Source organism: Mobula hypostoma, chromosome 5 (assembly GCF_963921235.1).
Source record: "Mobula hypostoma chromosome 5, sMobHyp1.1, whole genome shotgun sequence".
Classification (NCBI taxonomy): domain Eukaryota; kingdom Metazoa; phylum Chordata; class Chondrichthyes; order Myliobatiformes; family Myliobatidae; genus Mobula; species Mobula hypostoma.
Window position 1 is genome coordinate 125859787 of NC_086101.1, and position 22283 is coordinate 125882069.

General features: G+C 41.8%; 1 protein-coding gene across 1 annotated transcript in view; it reads right to left on the bottom strand.

The window, feature by feature from the left end:
* The window catches only part of chrna8 (cholinergic receptor, nicotinic, alpha 8), a 396880-nt gene that overhangs the window by 145619 nt on the left and 228978 nt on the right, over window positions 1–22283 (bottom strand). The window contains exon 3 of the mRNA XM_063047641.1: window positions 4384–4428. Coding sequence (XP_062903711.1) covers window positions 4384–4428 — 45 coding nt within the window. The remainder of the gene's footprint in view (window positions 1–4383; window positions 4429–22283) is intronic.

Here is a 22283-nt window from a genome sequence, read left to right on the forward strand (position 1 = left end):
TAATCTGACGGATGAGGCAGGAGGGGCTTGTACTGTTTATAAAGAGATACACTCACTGAGGATTGGGTGATTTCATTAAGCTACACATGACCTTGAGAGGTATTGTCTGGATGGGTCATGCTTCTCCTGGAGAACTGTGAAATTCCTTTATCCTGGGATTTGCAAGTCTTGAAGTTTCCTGTTCACAAGGGACGTGAGTGCTCAGTTATTGTATATCCCAATACCATCCCTCAATTTGTTCTTCCATTCTCCAAGTTTTGATGAAGGATCTTCAACCTGTAACGTTAACCGTTTTGTGACTTTTCTCACTCCATACTTGCTGTCTGATCTGAATGCTTCCAAAACTTTTGTTTTTATTTCATGTATTTTTGCTAGGCCTGAACCACTGTAGTTATATTTCCTAAGCAACATACTGGAAACCTGCAGCAACCGCAAATAAGCCTGAGAGCGCATTGCTAAGGAAGCAGCATGGCACATGTGATTTGTGTTTGATATAGCTTAATGATGGATTTGCCCCTGCTCACAAGATAAAGATGACTGAGGAAACTGATGAAGGTAAGGACATAGACAAGGCATCAAAGGACTTTAACAAGGCTTGGTCAGCGGGTCCAGAAAACTAATAGTATCTGATATGCGTTGGCAAACTGCATTTAAAATTAGCTTGGAGACAAGAGAAAGAGGGCAGTGATGGAGGATTGCTTTTGTAGCTGGAAGTATGTAATCAATGGTATACAACGGAGATTGGTGCATAGAACTTTGTTGTTTTTCATATACATAAATAATTTGAGACATGAAGAGTAAATGACAGGGACATATAGACCTCAGGGGTGTTGATATACAGGAAGCCCTTGGGTCATAGTTCTTTGAAAATAGAGACAAAGATGGAGTTATTTAGAATGTTACCTTCATAGATCGAGACATTAAAAACATAGAAACATAGAAAATAGGTGCAGGAGTAGGCCATTCGGCCCTTCGAGCCTGCACCGCCATTCAGTATGATCATGGCTGATCATCCAACTCAGAACCCCGCCCCAGCCTTCCCTCCAGACCCCTTGATCCCTTTAGCCACAAGGGCCATATCTAACTCCCTCTTAAATATAGCCAGTGAACTGGCCTCAACTGTTTCCTGTGGCAGAGAATTCCACAGATTCACCACTCTTTGTGTGAAGAAGTTTTTCCTAATCTCGGTCCTAAAAGGCTTCCCCTTTATCCTCAAACTGTGACCCCTCGTTCTAGACTTCCCCAACATTGGGAACAATCTTCCTGCATCTAGCCTGTCCAATCCCTTTAGGATTTTATACGTTTCAATCAGATCCCCCCTCAATCTTCTAAATTCCAACGAGTATAAGCCTAGTTCATCTAGTCTTTCATCATATGAAAGTCCTGCCATCCCAGGAATCAATCTGATGAACCTTCTTTGTACTCTCTCTATGGCAAGGACCTCTTTCCTCAGATTAGGGGACCAAAACTGCACGCAATACTCCAGGTGTGGTCTCACAAGGCCTTGTACAACTGCAGTAGTACCTCCCTGCTCCTGTACTCGAATCCTCTCGCTATAAATGCCAGCATACCATTCGCCTTTTTCACCGCCTGCTGTACCTACATGCCCACTTTCAATGACTGGTGTATAATGACACCCAGGTCTCGTTGCACCTCCCCTTTTCCTAATCGGCCACCATTCAGATAATAATCTGTTTTCCTGTTTTTGCCACCAAAGTGGATAACTTCACATTTATTCACATTAAATTGCATCTGCCATGAATTTGCCCACTCACCTAACCTATCCATGTCACCCTGCATCCTCTTAGCATCCTTCTCACAGCTAACACTGCCGCCCAGCTTCCTGTCATCCGCAAACTTGGAGATACTGCATTTAATTCCCTCGTCTAAGTCATTAATATATATTGTAAACAACTGGGGTCCCAGCACTGAGCCTTGTGGTACCCCACTAGTCACTGCCTGCCATTCTGAAAAGGCAGTTGTGCATAAGAGTTGGGACATTATGTTGCATCTGTATACCAGGCCACACCTGCTGTATTGGGTACAGCTTTGATTGTCATATGATAACAAGGATGTGGAACAGATTCAGCAGAATGTTATCTGTAGTGGTGGACATTAGTTAAAAGGAGTGATTTGATAAAGACACAAGAAATTGCAGATAATGGAACCTGGAGCAATAAGCTGGAAGATCTCAGCAGGTTCAATAGCATCCGTGCAAGGAAAGAAACTGCTGATGTTAGAGGTCGAATTAGGATTGAGAGTGGAGAAGCGAGATGGCCAATATAAAGAGGGGAAGGGGAGAGGTGAGAAGGGACTATGAGGCAATTGGCGGAGTGACGAAGGGTGTAAGATGACAGGCAGTAGGGCCACGTAGCAGAGGTGAGCAGGGGTCGACTTGGCAAATAACGGCAAGTGAATGGTAGATGGAGCCAGACAAAAAGACAGAGCAAACAAAGTGGGGGAGGGAACAGATAGAACAACATGGATAGGGAGTGTGAAGATAGAAGATAGCTCGGAGAAGGGCTGTAGGAAAGGGGACAAAAATAGAATGACTGGAGTAAGATCAGGAGGAGATTGGAGGGGGCGGCAAAGAGAGGTTACATAAAAGTAGAAAACTCAATATTCATACCATTGGCTTGTAGACTACCCAGGTGAAATGTAAGGTGTTTTTCCTTTATTTTGCTTTGGGCTTCATCCTGGTAGTGACAAAATCAAGGCAAGGTTTTAGGAATAGGAAAGGGATGTGAAAGCACAGAGGAACTTCTGGAAAAATTTCTGAAACGCTCCTTCACTGCTGTCGTTACTGCGCAGTCGGGAATCTTTCGGAGGGAAGGCCTCAAAATCCCTGGCTTTGCCTGCCATTGGCAACCGAGATGGAGGTCCAATCGTTCGGCTAGAGATGGCGCTCAGTACTCGGTGTCGGAGAGCTGATCAGGGCTCGAAGTTTTCGGATGACTCAGAGTTGGACAGTGGTCAGGTATGGCAAGGAGAGTTTTTCTTCCTTCTCCCGTCTGCGTGAGATGTGGGATATTTGAGAGACTTCGAACTTTCACTGTGCTTATGTACTTCTTCATCAAGGTATGGTATTGTTGCACTGTTGTAACTATATGTTATAATTATGTGGTTTTGTTAGTTTTTTCAGTCTTGGCCTGTCCTGTGTTTTGTGATATCACACCGGAGGAAATATTGTATCATTTCTTAATGCATGCATTACTAAATGACAATAAAAGAAGACTGCGTGTCTTCATAAAAAAAATGGTCTACAACTGGATCTTTAGGATGGTCACTGCAGATTGAACTTTGATGCTCTGTGAAACATTCATTCCAGGGAGTTGGATTGGTTAGATATGTTCTCATTAGATCATGGGAGGCCGAGAGTGACCTCAGAGTTTGATAAAATTATGAGGGGCACAGATAGTGCAGAGTTTATTTTCTAGAGGAAGGGAGGGAAGTCTAAAATTGGAGGGCACAGATTGAAAGTGAGAAGGGAGAAATTTAAAAGGAGATTTGTGAGACAAGTTTTCTACAAATGTCGGTGGTTATTTAGAACCATCTGCTAGATCAAGTGGTAGTGGCTGAAATGAATTTTAAAAGGCACTTGGATAGGAAAGGAGAAGAGACATACTGGCTTAATGTGGGCAGATGAGGTTAGCATAAATAAGCATCCCTTACAAAATTGAATTGTCACCTAATGAATTCCAGACTTTCCTTATACTGTTGTAAAGTTTATTCCATATGAGATCATCCTCTAGGTTAAACAATACTTGATAATTATTCTAAAAGTAGCTTAATGTAGTTTAGAAACACTGTCTGCTAGATTCTCTGCCACTATGTTACTTAAAGTGATAATTTAAGTTAGTTTTGTATGCCTCTCAAGCAATAACATATCTATGAAATATTACTTCTCCAGGGGCTTGTTTACAGGAATTTTGGTTTCTCTTGTTTTTACTCTTAATGGAGGGCCTGACATTGGGAATTACCTTTTAACTCCATTCCATGATATAGGCAGCCTCTGGATAAGTAGCATTGAGTGCAGGTTCAACTGTATACTCAAAGTTTTATCCATACCTTCTCCCTAATGTATACTTTCTCTATGATTTATTGCTTCAGCTATGCGGTTGTGCGTCCTGCTGACAATATTGACTGCTGCAGAGCCCTGCTGATTATGTTGGCACACAGTGTTCCAAGAGGTTTCTGACTCTTTTAGGTTCACCCTTAATGATTTGAACATTATGCTTCAGCATACAGAAGGTTCATTTCCTATTTCTACAAGTAATGCAGTGTCAATTTAGCTTCCTCATGGTTTTCAATTTTTTTTTTTCATAATTGCATCTGCAGCAACCAGTACACAGGACAGTACAATGATGTGAATAAAATTCTTACCATTTGAAGCCAAACATTTGAGATCAGCACTTGATTTTTCTCATCCTAAAAAGAGAAAATAATTAACAATAAATGAAAATGTCTGACTTTATATTTACCAAGCTGAAGAGACTTAATCTGTTTTTTTTAAAAAAAAATATGCATCACAATTTGAAGTCTACATTCAAACCAAAGATTTGCATGTGACACTGTGTAGGAGGAAAGCATTCAACACTGGCAATGGATGATATGGAAGGATGAATAATTTGACAGCCATAAACATAAAATAAATCTTGAAGAAATTGACAAAAAGGCTGAACACCAGAGGAGAAGTGACAGAACAAATTTCAGAGCAGTGTTTGACAGAATGCAAAATCAAAGAGCTCTGACTAAACTGGACTCAAATGGAACCATGGGGAAAGCCCTCTGTTGGTTGGACTTATACCCAGTTTAAAGGAAGGTGCTTGTGGTCAATCATCTTAGCCATAGAACTTCTCTGCAGGATTTCCTCAAGGTAGCGTTCAAAACCTAACATTTTCAGCAGCTTCATCAATGACTTATCCTCAGTTGTAAGATCAGAAGTAGGAATGTTTGCTGTTGATTTTACATGTTCAGAGCCATTGTGACGCCTCGGAAATGGAGCAGCTCACATCCTGAACAACGTCCAGGCCTGGGCTGATCAATTTACACCACACAGACCCAGGCAATGACAACCTACACGGAAAATCCAGCTGTTGTCCTGTAATTTAGTAGCATTTACCATGACTGCATCCCACACTATCAATACAATAGATCATAAACTATAATTCAAATGAGCAGAATTAGGCCACTCAGCCCATCAAGTCTACTCCATCATTTGATGATGGATGATTAATTTTCACTCCCAAAGTTATTCTCCTATCTTCTGCAATAAAATCATAAGTCAGCAAGACATTGGAGCAGAATTAGGCCTTTCGGCCCTTTGAGTCTTCTCCACCATTTCATCATGGCTGATTTTTTTTATCCCTCCCAACCCCATTCTCCTGCCTTCTCTCAGTAACCTTTGATGCCCTGACTAACCAAGAAGCTATCAACATCAAAGTTAAATATACACAATGACATGGGTTTCACAGCTATCTATGGCAATGAATTCCACAGATTCAACAACCTGTGGTTAAAGACATTTTTCCTTATCTCTGTTCTAAAGGTAAGTTCTATTCTGAGGCTCAGCCCTGTAGTCCTAGAATCCCCCACTATAGAAAATATCCTCTTCATGTCCACTCTACATTGGACATTCAGTATTGCATAGGTTTCAGTGAGATTCTCCATCATTCTTCTAAACTCCAGTGAGTATAGGCCCAGAGGCATAAAACATTCCTCGTATAGAGCATGGAATATAGAAGAGTACAAAGGTACAGACCATTCAGCCCACAATGATGCTCAGAACTAGCTAAAAAGCAAATCAAAAACACCTAAACACTAATCCCTCCTACCTACAAAATGTCCATATCCTTCCATCTTCCTTACAGCCATGTGCCTATCCAAACATCTCTTAAAAACCTCTAATGCATGTGTCTCTACTACCATACCAGGCAACCACCACTCTGAGCAAAAAAGTTAACCCTCATATCCCCTTTGAACCTCTCACCTTTAATACATGTCCTCTGGTATTAGACATTTCAACCCTGAGAAATAGATACTCCCTGTCTACTTTTTCTATGCCTCTCATAATCTTATAAATCTCAATCAGATCTTCCCAACACCTCCGCTGCTCTAGATAAAACAACCCAGGTTTGTCCAACATCTTATGATAGCACATGCCTTCTAAACCAGGAAACCTCTTGGTAAACCTCTTCTGCATCATCTCCAAAGCCTCAGCATCCTTCATGTAGTGGGGTGACTAGAAATGTATACAATACTCTAGATGTGGCCTAACCAGAGTTTAATAAAGTTGTAACATAACCTCTTGAACCTTTTGAAATCAATGTGTCGACTAATAAACGTAAGCATTTCATAAGCCTTCTTAACCACTCTATGAGCTGTGTAGCCAATTTCAAGGAGCTATGAACTTGGATCTTAAGATCTTTCTGCTCAGCATCACTGTTAAGGATATTGCCCTTAACCATGTACTTCTCCTTGCATTTGCCCTACCAAGGTGCAACACCTCACATTTATCTGGGTTAAACTCTATCTTCCATTTGTTTGCCTATAATTGCGATGGAAATATATTGTGCAGTGTTCTTTGCCAATTTTTTACACTATCCACAACTCCAGCAATCTTGGTATCATCAGCAAACTTACTAACCCACTCATCTACATTTTCATCTAGGTCATGTATATACATCACAAATAGCAGAGGTTCCAGCTCAGAATCCTACATTGATTACCGGCCTCCAGCTCGAATAATTCCAAACAGACAATTTGCCACAGACTCCATGCATCTTAATCTTCTGGATTAGCTTTACTAAAATCCATGTAGACAACATCCACTGCCCTACCCTGATCAATCTCTCTCATCATGATGTCAAAAAACTCAACCAAGTTGATAACTTCCATGTAAACACTTTCATTCCCAGGATCATTTTTGTGAACCTATTCTCTAATGCCAGCATATCCCTTCTTAAATTAGGAGCCAAAAACTGCTCACAATACTCCAAATGTGGTCCTCAAAGCTGTCAATTCTGTCACCCAAATCATTGACATTTAATGTAAAAAGAATTGGTTCCAATACTGACCCCTGAAGGACACTACTAATCATCAACAGCCAACCAGAAAAGGCTCCCTTTATTCCCATTCTTTGACCCTTGGCAGTCAGCCAATCTTCTTTTCATGCTAGCATCTTTTTGATAATACCATGGGTTCTCATCTTGTTTAGCAGCCTCATGTGTGGCACCTTGTCAAATGCCTTCTGAAAATCAAAGTAAACAACATCCATTGACTCTCCTTTGTCTGTCTTTTCTGCTTGTTATTTCCTCAAAGAATTCCAACGGATTTGTCAAGCCAGATTCCGCCCTACAGAAACTAGATTCAAAATTCAAGATTCAGATTCAAGAGTGCTTAATGTTATTTCCTGTACACTAGTGTAAAGGAAAACAAAATAATTGTTACTCTGGAGCTGATGCAGTACAAAAAAAGCCCAAAAAAGATAAAGAACATAATGATAATAAAAATCACAGTAAATGTAAATATATATGATAGCTTATGTACATAGATTGACTGTACATCCATAACATGATGATAACAATGGGAATGTCTGTAAATGAGGTGAATGACAGGAAATATTAAAGTAGTGGCGGTTGGGGGCATGGAAGGGTGGGAATGTTGATTAGACTTGGGGAATGTAACTGTTTTTGAGTCTGGTGGTTCTGGCATTGATGCTACGTGGCCTCCTACTTGATGGGAGTATGACAAGCAGTCCATGAGCAGAGTGAGTGGGATCCTTCATGATGTTACTGGCCATTTTCTGGCACCTATCAAGTTCAGGTTCATTTGTCATTCAACCTTATATGTATACCCATGAATAGAGCCAAACAAAACTGCATTACTCTGAGGCCAAGATGCAAAACACAGTACCAATGGTTACACAAGTCACTAAGCAATATATAGCACATATAAGATATTAATAAAATACAGTCGCACACAAAATCATATCATCCAAGTCCCTGAGTCCATGAATGTTACAGCAGTCTGCAGTTGAACTCAATATGGCTTGTCTGCCCTTGAGTGAACACTGGAGGTAGCCTTGGACATGACACCACAGTACTCCCAGCACTCCAGTGGAGTGCATTGACTCCAATGTCTCTCTCTTGTATATACACTGATTTTGGCGTATTTTATCATATGCCTCCAAATACCCCAAAACCTCGTCCTTTATAATATTCACCTACCGAAGCAAAACTAATCGACAGATGACGCAATAGCCACAGCTCTACACACTGTCCTTACATATCTGCAGAAGAGGAATGCTTATGTGAGGAAGCTGTTCTTGGACTGCAGTTCAGCACTCAACACCATAACTCACCTTAACAAGAAGCTTAGAGACCTTAGTCTTCACCCTGTCTTGTGTAGCTGGATCCTGGACTTCAGATCGCTGGCAGGTGGTAAGAGTGGGTTCCCTCACCTCTGACCCTCAACACAGGTGACCCGCAGGGTTGTATACTAAGCTCCCTCCTTTACTCTCTGTATACCCATGACTGTGTCGCCACCCACAGCTCCAATCTGCTAATTAAATTTGCTGATGATACTACACTGATTGGCCCAATCTCAAATAATCATGAGGCAGCCTGCAGAGAAGTCATCTCCCTGACAAAGTGGTGTCAAGAAAACAACCTCTCCATTAATGTCGCAAAAAAAAGGAGCTGGTTGTGGACTACAGAGGAATGGAGACAGGTTATTGGGGTTTAGAGGGTGAAAAGCTTTAAGTTACAAACATAGAAACGTAGAAAACCTACTGCACAATACAGGCCCTTCGGCCCATAAAGCTGTGCCAAACATGACCTAACCTTAGAAATTATAATTGATAGTAGTAACAGGATCGGTCCAAGTCAGCATGGATTTACAAAGGGGAAATCGTGCTTGACTAATCTTCTGGAATTTTTTGAGGATGTAACTGTGAAAATGGACAAGGGAGAGCCAGTGGATGTAGTGTACCTGGACTTTCAGAAAGCCTTTGATAAAGTCCCACATGGAAGATTAGTGGGCAAAATTAGGGCACATGGTATTGGGGGCAGAGTACTGACATGAATTGAAAATTGGCTGGCTGACAGAAAACAAAGAGTAGAGATTAATGGGTCGCTTTCGGAATGGCAGGCGGTGACCAGTGGGGTACCACAGTGTTCAGTGCTGGGACCGCAGCTGTTTACAATATATATTAATGATTTAGATGAGGGAATTAAAGTAACATTAGCAAATTTGCCGAAGCTGGGTGGCAGTGTGAAATGTGAGGAGGATGTTATGAGAATGCAGGATGACTTGGACAGGCTGGATGAGTGGGCAGATGCATGGCAGATGCAGTTTAATGTGGATAAATGTGAGGTTATCCACTTTGGTGGTAAGGACGGGAAGGCAGATTATTATCTAAATGGAGTCAAGTTAGGAAAAGGGGAAGCACAACAAGATCTAGGTGTTCTTGTACATCAGTCACTGAAAGCAAGCAGCATGCAAGAACAGCAGGCAGTGAAGAAAGCTAATGGCATGCTGGCCTTCATAACAAGGGGAATTGAGTATAAGATCAAAGAGGTCCTTCTGCAGCTGTACAGGGCCCTGGTGAGACCACACCTGGAGTACTGTGTGCAGTTTTGGTCTCCAAATTTGAGGAAGTGCAGCGTAGGTTCACAAGGTTAATTCCTGGGATGGCGGGACTGTCATATGTCGAAAGATTGGAGCGACTGGGCTTGTATACGCTGGAATTTAGAAGGCTGAGAGGAGATCTTATTGAAACATATAAGATTATTAAGGGATTGGACATGCTGCAGGCAGGAAGCATGTTCTCGCTGATGGGTGAGTCCAGAATCAGAGGCCACAGTTTAAGAATTAGGGTAGGTCATTTAGAACAGAGTTGAGGAAAAACTTTTTCACCCAGAGAGTGGTGGATATATGGAATGCTCTGCCCCAGAAAGCAGTGGAGGCCAAGTCTCTGGATGCTTTCAAAAAAGAGATGGATAGAGCCCTTAAAGATAGTGGAATCAAAGGTTATGGGTATAAGGCAGGAACTGGATACTGATAGTGGATGATCAGCCATGATCACAGTGAATGGCGATGCTGGCTCGAAGGGCCGAATGGCCCACTCCTGCACCTATTGTCTATAAATTACCTAGGGTTACCCATAATCCTCGATATTTCTAAGCTCCATGTACCTATCCAGAAGTCTCTTAAAAGACCCTATCGTATCCGCCTCCACCACTGTCACTGGCAGCCCATTCCATGCACTCATCACTCTCAGCGTAAAAAACTTACCCCTGACATCTCCTCTGTGCCTACTTCCAAGCACCTTAAAACTATACCCTATCTTGCTAGCCATTTCAGCCCTGGGAAAAAGCCTCTGACTATCCACACGATCAATGCCTCTTATCATCTTATACACCTCTATCAGGTCACCTCTCATCCTTTGTCACTCCAAGGAGAAAAGACTGAATTCACTCAACCTATTCTCATAAGGCATGCCCCTCAATCCAGGCAACATCCTTGTAAATCTCCTCTGCATCCTTTCTATGGTTTCCACATCCTTCCTGTAGTGAGGCAATCAAGTGGGGTCTGACCAGGGTCCTATATAGCTGCAACATTACCTCTCGGCATAAACATCACCAAGGAACTCACATGGTCTGTAGATACCGGCTGTGTGGTTAAAAAGGCACAACAGCGCCTCTTTAACCTCAGACGGTTGAAGAAGTTTGGTATGGGCCCCCAAATCCTAAGAACTTTCTATAGGGGCACAATTGAGAGCATCCTGACTGGCTGCATCACTGCCTGGTAAGGGAACTGTACTTCCCTCAATCGCAGGACTCTGCAGAGAGTGGTGCGGACAGCCCAGTGCATCTGTAGATGTGAACTTCCCACTATTCAGGACATTTACAAAGACAAGTGTGTAAAAAGGGCCCGAAGAATCATTGGGGACCCGAGTCACCGCAACTACAAACTGTTCCAGCTGCTACCATCTGGAAAATGGTACTGCAGCATAAAAGCCAGGACCAACAGGCTCCGGGACAGCTTCTTCCACCAGGCCATCAGACTGCTTAACTCATGCTGACACAACTATATTTTTTTGTTATATTGACTATCCTGTTGTACATACTATTTATTATGAATTACTATAAATTGTACCTTGCACATTTAGACGGAGAAGTAACATAAAGATTCTTACTCCTCGTTTACGTATATGAAAAATGTAAGCAATAATAAAGTCAATTCAATTCAATATCATACCAAACACTGAATTCAGGCTAACTGGCCTAAAATTTCCCATCTTTTGCATCTCTCCCTTCTTAAACAGTGCAGTGACATTTTCACTTTTCAAATAATCTGGAATCACTCCAGAATCTAGTGATTTTTGAAGGATCATTACTAATGGCTCACAATCTCTTGAGCTACCTCTTTCAGAAACCTGGGGAGTAGTTCATCTGATCCAGATGACTCATCTACCTTCAGATCCTTCAGACCAAGCAGCTTCTCCTCAATAATAGCAACAACACATTCACTTCTGCTTCCTGACACACTTAAATTTCTGGCATACTGTCAGTTAAGTCTGATGCAAAATACACTCAGTTGCTACTTTATTAGGTACATCAGTACACCTGCTCAGTAATATATCTGTCTAATCAGCCAATCATGCAGGCATGGTCAAGAGGTTCAGTTATTGTTCTGACCAAATAGGGGAAAAGATGTGATTGAAGTGACATTGATCATGAAATGATTGTTGGTGCCAGGAAGGGTGGTTTGAATATCTTAGGAACTGCTAATCACCTGGGATTTTCACTCACAATAGTCTCTAGAATTTTCAGAGGAGGTACAAAAAACAAATCAACATCCTGTGAGCAGCAGTGCCTTGTTAATGAGAGAAGTCAGAGGAGAAATGCTAGGCTGGATCAAGCTGGCAGGAAGGTGAAAGTAACTCAGATAACCTCACATTACAACTGTAATGCACATGAGAGCATCTCCGAATGCACCACACATTGAATTTTGAAGTGGGTGGGCTACTGAAGCAGAACATGAACATACACATAGTGGCCACTTTATTGTGTCCATGAGGCACCCAATAAGGTGCCTCTCATTGTAGTTATTAAGTTTGCCTCCCATTTCTTTGTCCCGTAACTTTTGACACCCTGACTGTCAATCTCTGCTTTAAATTACCAAATTTCTTGGCTTCCACAGTCAGCTGGGTAATAATTTCCAAAAAATCCACCTCTGTTTGACCTTCTACTCTAAAGGGATAGCCTTCTTTTTTGAGGCTGAGGCGTCTGGTCCTAGATCTGCCTACGATAGGAACCATCCTCTCCACATCCACTCTATCCAGGCCTTTGATAGGTTTCAATGAGATTCCCCCTCATTCTTCTAAACTCTGGTGAGTACAGGAGCTATCAAACACTCCTCACATATTTACCGTTTCATTCCAGAAATCATTCTCATGAACCTCCCCTGGACTCTCTTCAATGCCTGCACTTTTTTTTTAAATGAAGAACCCAGAATTGCTCACAATACTCCAAGTGTAGTCTGACTAATGCCTTATAAATTCTCAGCATTACATCCTTGCTTTTATATTCCAGTTCTCTCAAAGTGAAAGCTAACAATGCATTTGACTTCTTTAGCACTGACTCAACCTGCAAGTTCGCCTTTAGAGAATCCTGCATGAGGGCTCCCAGGTCTTGTTTCACCTCTGAATTTTGAACTTTCTCCAAGTTTAGAAAATAGTCTATGCCTTTATTTCTTCCACCAAAGTTCATGATAATATTTTCATCAGCCACCTCTTTGCCATTCTCCCAATCTGTCTAATTCCTTCTGCAGACTCCCTGCTTCCTGAACATCACCTGCCCTTCCGCCTATCTTCATATCATCCTCAAACTTGACCACAAAGCCATAAAATTCTGTCATCCAAATCATTGACTGTCAACAAGGAAAGCCCCCTTTTATTTCCACTCTTTGCCTCTTGCCAGTCAGCCAGTCTTCTATCCATGCTAGTATCTTCCCTGTAATACATGGGCTCTTATCTTGTTAAGCAGCCTTATGTATGGTACTTTGTCGAAATTCTTCTGAAAATGTAAATAAATAATATCCACTTACCTTTCTAGTCTTATCCTGACTGTTATTTCACTCACGGAATTCCAACAGATTTGTCTGGCAAGATATCCCCTTAAAGAAACTATGCTGACTTTGGCCAATGTTATTACATGTCTCCAAGTGCCTGGAAACCTCATCCTTAATAATTGACTCCAACATCTTTCCAACAACTGAAGTCAAATTAATTGGCTTATAATTACTTTTATTCTGCCTCTCACCCTTCTAAAGGAGTGGAGTGACATTTGCTGTTTTCCAGTCCTCTGGAACTATTCCAGGATCTAATGATTCTTGAACGATCATTACTAATACTCCACAATCTCTTCAGCTATCTTTTTCAGAACCTCGGGCGTAGTCCTTCTGGTCCAGGTGACGTATCTGCTTCAGACATTTCAACTTCCTAAGCATCTTCTCCTTCTTAATTGCAACTGCACTCACTTCTGCCCCCCGACACTCTTGAATTTCTGGCATACTACTAGTGTCCTCCACAGTGATAACTGACGCAAAAATATTGTGATGAAGATTTATTGTCCTGGGCCAAGTGACTTCTTTTTTTGCAAAGTCCAGCATTTAAAACACAGCAGCTGACACTCAGAAAGTTAAACGTGTTGTTTTCAAATAAATTAAACTTCCAACTGATATTCTTGGTTCAGCTTCTGGTATTAAACAGGAAATAGTCTTCAGTTCTTAAAGTAAATGGCATGCAGTATTCTGGTTGAAGTTAGAAGTGCAGCTTTGTAAACAAGTACTGTCTATAGGGCATGCTTGCTAGCCACAGTGCCTGGTCTTATTGCTCAACAGGTTTATTGTAAGGCAATTTGGTATGTTAAATGGGCACTTTTCAACTTAGACAATGCTGGCGAAGTTGTTTATTTCCAGGAAGCTTGTAGACCAGTTTTCACTCAGCATACCAAATAGCTGATCTGTTAATAGTTGGTAGGTTTGCGTACTCAAGTGAGTCAGCTTCCCAATATTAATTTTGGGTACCTATGAACTCTGACTCCAGTAGCTTTTACATCACCTGTGTTAAAGTTATCTGAAAAAGTACCATGCGTGAAATCCCTTTCTACCAGGTGTCTATGGAGATCCGGCTCCTTAGCCCCTTGCTAACAGCCACTGGACTCAGCTGTGAGAAAACAACCTTTCTCAGCCTCCGTATGTCTAGGGTAGAAATGACCTGGGTCCTGCCAAACCCATGAGTGTGGGATATCTCACCTACCCGAAACCCGATTTGTGTGAATGCTGTGTAATTTACTGCTCCTGGCAATCACCTGTTGGCAAGAAATAACAGACTGTACACTGCATGTGTATTTAGGAATGTTAAGTCAACCAAATGGTTATTAAAGAAAAGAAAGAAAAAAAACCAAAGGAGCCCATCATAATTAAACAGTCAAATATGTACATAAGTTGGAGCTCATCTTGAAATTATGTTCTACTCATGCACTGGACCTGTGGTCTGCGTGAAAGCACACACTACTTTCCAAATGTTGCTCAAAATCTATTGAGAACAAACGTGCTCTCCCACAGGAGTACTGGTTCTTCCTCTTTGAAGCTATTCATGTGCATAAAGTAGCTTGTGTAACAGGGATGGCATCCTCAGCCATCTTCCCTCCTGTCTTCTCCCAGCTCCTGCTGAAAGGATCTCGACCCGCACCAGTGTCCATCACAAAATCCTCTCTGCCTGGCGTTCTCTAGAACCTTCTCCCAATTCCACCATCCTGCTTGGCTGACACCACATTCCTAAATTGGATAACAAAGCCCCTTATCTTAGCTCAAACCCAAACAGGAAGAAAGCAGAACTAACTGCTCTTACAGGACTGCTAAAATGAAATTACCTACAGCATAGCAGTAAAAATCTTAACCAGGGTATTACACCAGTGTGAAGTCATTCCAAAGAAACAGTATAAATGTAGAGAGCAGTTCAGGCTTACTAGAAATGGCTAAGGGACAACAAGAAGAATGACAGAAACATGGGGTGAACTAGAATCCATTCCTCTGCCTTTGATTTCTGTGAAGCATGACTGGTTTGTCTGCAGTTTATTAGTACTGTATGTCATTTTAGCTTATAGGAATTGTATCTATGTTTTAGAAATCCTTTGTATTTTAGAAATTGTTTACAATTTGGAAATGCTTAAAATAGAAATCTTCAGTGAGTTTTAACTGTGTTTTAAGAATGTTCTTTGAATTTAAACGTAGCACTGAAAATAAATGAACTGTATTTAAACTACTTTGTTAGCTGGAAGAGGCATGGAACATCTGAGCTTTATGTGCACTTTTCTAAATGCATGAACAAAATTATGTGTTTTTAAAATATTTTAACTATAGGTAAAAGTTTCCTGGATCTGAGATAATTGTGGGAAATGGGTCCTGGGGTGTGGATAATGGATAGATGGGAGGGTAAGAGATGAAGTTAGAGAGAAACCATGTAGCAAGTAAAGCTTATGGTAATTTTCAACCACATTACCCGATACCAATTAACTGCTTTATCCCGCTGGGTATTTTGGGGTATTCAGTTATGAAAGCTGGAGGTGTTGAAGAATTGCAAGTCCTCAGTTGATGGCTAAGTTGGTTTGTGGTCCACAGGGTTTTGAGCAAACTAATGGTAAATGGGAGAATATTACAAAAGGTTGAAAGCGCAGTATAGTCTGATTCAACCTGAAGCTGCCTGGGAAGAAATTAATTGAGACAAGTGTGTTTATTGGAAAAGGTTGTGATGCATTGAAGCCTGGATATCGGGGAAGAAGTTGGCACTGCATAGGTAATGAAGGGGTGTTAACTCTGATTTGGAAGGTTTGTTCTTGATATTTATGCGCCAGCCATATCAGTAAATTGTTCCCTTGTGCAACAAGACTACAGTCTTTGAGCTGTACTTTTCACTTCAGATGTAATTTCCTCCCTTTCACCGTTTGTACCTGAGGATAATTCTACAATGTCATGAAGTCTTCGACAGATTTCAATGCAGTGATAATAGGTATAAAAGAAAGACTTTGAAGCAGATGGCTATGACTGAAGAGGAAGGAGATGACAATTTTAAAGGCTTTGGGGATGGAGAGATGAAAATAGTGTGGCTGTTTGCAAGAACCAAGGAGTTAAGGATGGAAATCAGCTAAAAATTCTGATGCTAGAAATGTAGAATAAAAACTGAAAACGCAGGAAATAACTCAGAAGTTCAGGGAGTATCTATGGGAATAAAAATGGTTGATTCCAGTGGATGTGATCTACATAGATTTTAGTAAGGCATTTGACAAGCCTACCACACGGTAGGCTTATTCAGAAAGTCAGAAGGCATGGGATCCAGGGAAGTCTGGTCAGGTGGATTCAGAATTGGCTTGCCTGCAGAAGGCAGAGGGTCGTGGTGGAGGGAGTACAATCAGATTGGAGGATTGTGACTAGTGTTGTCCCACAACGATCTGTTCTGGGACCTCTACTTTTTGTGATTTTTATTAATGACCTGGATGTGGGGGTAGAAGGGTGGGTTGGCAAGTTTGCAGACGACACAAAGGTTGGTGGTGTTGTAGATAGTGTAGAGGATTGTCGAAGATTGCAGAGAGACATTGATAGGATGCAGACGTGGGCTGAGAAGTGGCAGATGGAGTTCAACCCAGAGAAGTGTGAGGTGGTACACTTTGGAAGGACAAACTCCAAGGCAGAGTACAAAGTAAATGGCAGGATACTTGGTAGTGTGGAGGAGCAGAGGGATTTGGGGGTACATGTCCACAGATCCCTGAAAGTTGCCTCACAGGTAGATAGGGTAGTTAAGAAAGCTTATGGGGTGTTAGCTTTCATAAGTCGAGGGATAGAGTTTAAGAGTCGCGATGTAATGATGCAGCTCTATGAAACTCTGGTTAGGCCACACTTGGAGTACTGTGTCCAGTTCTGGTCGCCTCACTATAGGAAGGATGTGGAAGCATTGGAAAGGGTACAGAGGAGATTTACCAGGATGCTGCCTGGTTTATAGACTATGGATTATGATCAGAGATTAAGGGAGCTAGGTCTTTACTCTTTGGAGAGAAGGAGGATGAGAGGAGACATGATAGAGGTATACAAGATATTAAGAGGAATCGATAGAGTGGATAGCCAGCGCCTCTTTCCCAGGGCACCACTGCTCAATGCAAGAGGACATGGCTTTAAGATAAGGGGTGGGAAGTTCAAGGGGGATATTAGGCAAGGTTTTTTACTCAGAGAGTGGTTGGTGTGTGGAATGCACTGCCTGAGTCAGTGGTGGAGGCAGATACACTAGTGAAATTTAAGAGACTTCTAGATAGGTATATGGAGTAATTTAAGGTGGGGGGTTATATGGGAGGTAGGGTTTGAGGGTCGGCACAACATTGTGGGCCAAAGGGCCTGTACTGTGCTGTACTATTCTGTGTTCTATGTTCTATGTTCTATGAAGTACCTCTCCTTGGTAGAGAGAGAGGACCTATTGACCAAATAGTAGATATTGGCAGCTAAACTCATTGTGGGAGATAAATAGGGAAGTGAACAAGTCTTTGAAGATTGGGTAGTTATAGTATAACCTCCCCTTAGTGAGGGCACCCATAGCTATCTATAGCCGTTAGGGCATAAGGTCTTTTTTTGAGTTTAGAACTTTGTAGTTAGCAAACCCAATACCATCACAGTAATGGGGTCAAAAATTTCTCGCAATATTCTACATATGGTTTGACCAGTACCTTATAAACTCTTAACGTTACATCCATGCTTTTATATTTCAGTCTTCATGAAATAAATACCAATATTGCATTTGCCTTCCTTACTACCAATTCATCCTACAATTTAACCTTTAGGGAATTCTATACCAGGACTTCCAAGTCCCTTTGCACCCCTCCACATTTAGAAAATAATTTACATCTTTACTCCTTCTACAGAAGTCTTTCTGTTGACTCCCTGCTTCCTCAATCTATCCAGGTATTTACTTTTGAAAATAAACTGAATTGGAATATCTGTATAAACAATGAGGCTTTAAAATTGATGAAAGACTGTAGGTGAAGGTATCCTGAGGCAAGTAACTACTTGCAACTTCCCAATCCTAGCCACCATCTATAATGCTAAAATCAGGCATGTAATGCAATGTTCTCCACTACCTGGATGAGTGCAGCTCCCACAATACTCGGGAAGCTTGACATCATACCAGATGTAGAAACCCATTGAGAGGCATGTCATCTACAACAATTTCTTCACTCAACCACTGACTCGCAGTAGAAGCAGTTTGTATTGTCTGCAGATGGACTGCAACAGCTCTCCACAACTCGTTAAACAACACTTTCCAACCCCATAACTTCTATTAGCTAGAAGGCCAAGGGCAGCAAAAGCATGGGAACACCACCATTGGGAGGTTGCTCTCCAAGCCACACACCATCTGTCTTGGAACTATATTGCCAATCCTTCACTGCCTCTGGGTTAAAAGGGAACTTCCTTCTTTACAGTATTGTGGGGAAATGGACACATCAACGCCAGTAGTAATTTAAGAAAGGAACTTGCCATCACCTTCATATGAGTGATTAGGAATGGACAAAGTAACGCTGGTTGAACGTTTACATTCCTTTAATAAATAAAACTGGGGGAAATGAATTGTCTCATTTACCAGTATCAATTTGTTAATAGCAAGGTGTGCTTTCAAGATTCAAGGTACATTTATAATCAAAGTATTTATGCAGTATACCACCCTGAGATTCGTCTTTCCACAGGCAACTACAAAACAAGGAAAACCATTCCCAGAAAAAAATCAAAACCTCCCGCACCCCCCCATACGCAAAAAAATTACAAAAACAGCAGAAAAACGAGCGAGAAACCCAGGACCATCCCACAAAGACATCAAAAGAGACCAGGCATGTCCAGCTCAGTTCAATCTGTGTCACTCGTTATCTGCGAGTCGCCCCAATCAGAATCACACAAAATAGCAACACAAAAGGAGCAACTAGAAAACAGAAACACTTTATTACATGAATTACCAAGTCCAATCTACAAACCGCATCAATTAAACCTTGCCCAAGACCAAGATCTCTGGCATCGAGGGGGAAGAGAGACTATTCGAGCCTGTTTGAATATTTTGATGAGGACTTTGAGAAAGGGAATGCAAGAGACACCTCTATGGATTTTCCAATGGCATTTGCAAAGGTTGGTTAAGCAAACTGAGACTCTTGGAATAAAGTAGTGAATCGCAGTGTGGTGAAAATTATATGAAATTAACTTAAGGGGAGAAAAGAGAGCTCTGGTAAATGGTTGCTTTTCTAACTGGAGAACCGTGAACAGTGCCCATGCTGCAACGGGGCAGCCATGCATGCAGAAGCAAGTCTTCACCATTCTGTAAAGCATATTTCAATGTTTCTCAAAGGAGATATCTTGTTCAGTAGCAAGGCCGTGGATCCTTATGTTATGAAGCCATTTCATCTAAATCCTCTGTCTAGCAGAACATTCACCCTTGGGCATCAACACCTATGCCCCATAGTCTCAATGACTACGCTGCTCTCCAGATCATCCCTATTCCTCTGACAAACAATTTGCCTCCTGACCCTCATTAACAGCCTTCCATCACCTCGATCTTTTGTCAATGCCCAATTTCTCTCCTACCTTGAATCCCCTTTTGAAGTAATGGACTGACCCATGTGCTGCCTGCATTTCTTTCCATTTTCCAGCATTCTTCTTTTGATTTCATTCTGACGGTCTTGTTGAACAGCTACCCAACTTGACCCACTGCTCCACCAATTCTTAGCTTATCCCTTAGGCCAAAGCACCTACTCAACCTGTTCATGACTGGTGAATCCCTGCCACACACTTTCCACTGAATACTTTCAGGCTGAGCCTTGCCCCAAATACTTAGAAATTACTTGACACAAACCTCTTCTAACATCCTGACTTGATTATGATTCCCTTAGTAATCAATGTCATCCTGACTCCCAATCCCCTTCTCTGCTAATGACTTCTCATGTAACTGTCAACCAGATGCCTCTCTCAAAATCACAATTAAATCATGGCCAATCTCTTGTCCTATACTCCTCAGCAACCTATCAGTCTTTTACCAGTAGCTTTTGCCTCAAAACTCCATTACCTTACATCCAACAGTTCAGCTGATGCTCATCCTCTGCCCAATTGCACCCCTAGCTTTTTCCCAGATAATGTCCTAGTCTGAAACATCAGTGTATCTTATAACACCTAGCCCTTAAACATTTTCACACAAATTTCACATCTCTACAACTTTTTGCAGTGTACTCATAGGAAAAATACAGCATACATTCCCTCCAGATACTGTACAGCTAGACTCATCTCTAGGAAGAGGTACAGTTGACGTTTCGGGCCGAGACCCTTCGTCAGGACTAACTGAAAGAAGAGCTAGTAAGAGATTTGAAAGTGGGGGGGGGAGGGGAGGGGGAGATACGAAATGATAGGAGAAGACAGGAGGGGGAGGGATGGAGCCAAGAGCTCGACAGTTGATTGGCAAAAGGGATATGAGGGGATCATGGGACAGGAGGCCTAGGGAGAAGGAAAAGGGGAATGGGGGGGGGGAAAACAGAGGATGGGCAAGGGGTATAGTGAGAGGGACAGGGAGAAAAAGGAGAGAGAGAAAAAGAATGTGTGTATATCAATAAATAACGGATGGGGTACGAGAGGGAGGTGGGGCATTAGTGGAACTTAAAACATAGTCAGTGTCATAGGGCACCACAGAAGATAGTGGTTAGCGCGGTGTTATTACAGCTTGGGACATCAGGGTTTGGAGTTCAGTTCTGGTGCTGTCTGCAAGGAGTTTGTATGTTCTCTCCATGGCCACGTGAGTTTCCTCCAGGTGCTCCAGTTTCTTCCTACAGTCTAAAGCTGCTTAGGTTAGTAGATTAATTGCTCATTGTAAATTCTCCTGTGTTGAGGCTACGGTTAAATAGGTGGGTTGCTGAGGCCCAGTTGGGCTGTTCCATGCTGTATCTCTAAAAATTAATAAATAAAATGTGAAGGGCTGAACCAATGATGTTAATGACACCAAATTCTCTGCCTGTATCTGGTCTATATCCCTCTATTTTCTACATATTCATGTACCCATCTAAGAGCTTTTTAAACACCCTTATCAGATCTGTCTACATCACCTGCCATGCCAGTGCATTCCAGGCATTTGCAAATCTGTAAAAAAAACAGCCCTGCACATCTTCTTTGAGCATTTCCCCCCTCTCGCCTTAAAAAGGCAAAAGAAACATCAGAGTCTTTGCACATTGTTTACCAGGGTCTTTGCACATTGTTGCAGCAGATCTACTAACTCTACCACCATGCTGCCAGCTATTGAGTTGAAAATTAATGAACTCACATAACAATGGATGTACTCTCTACTACAGCAACATTTCTTTAGAGTGCATGTTTTATATTATTCATTCAACTTTTATCAGTCATTATCCGAACTCCAAACGATTCAGTCAATGACAATACATTGATTATCATATCTGTGCATAGATGCTGAGCTGGTACAATGACTGTCTCAGTGACCCAAGTATTCTGGTACTGTCAGTGTAAAGCTTATGCAATCTCCCCGTGATGACGAAAGCTTTCCCAGGTGTTCCAGTTTCTTTCCACCTTCCAGTGCTGTGAGACCAAAAGAGCATAAGACAAAGGAGCAGAATTAGGCCATTCAGCCCATTGAGTCTGCTCCACTATTCCATCATGGCTGATTTATTATCCCGCTCAATCTCATTTTCCTGCCTTCTCTGTGCAACCTTTGATCCCCTGACTAAGCAAGAACCTATCAACCTCTGCTTTAAATATACCCAATGACTTGGCCTACAGAGCTACATGGGGCAATGAATTCCACAGATATACTACGATCTGGCTAGAGAAATACCTCCTCATCTCTGATCGATATCGACATCCTGAGGGTGTGCCTTCTGGTCTTAGACTCCCTCACTATAGGAAATATCCTCTCCTACAGCCCGCCAAAAATAATCCTCTTATTCCTGAGGTTTGGTAAATGAATTGGCCACTTTAAATTGGCCTGAGTGTGTAGGTGAGTGATAGAATATAGGTGCTGAGGTGTTGTTTAAGCTTTGATCAGAACACTGGGGGAGTAGGATGAGGAAAAATTAATGGGGAAACGGAATTGTTCAAAGAACAGCATGGGTTCAATGGACTGTGAAGGCCTGTCTTGTCATAAGAAAATATGGAAATGATATCTGAACTTATCCTTTGCCTCAGGTACACATTTTTCC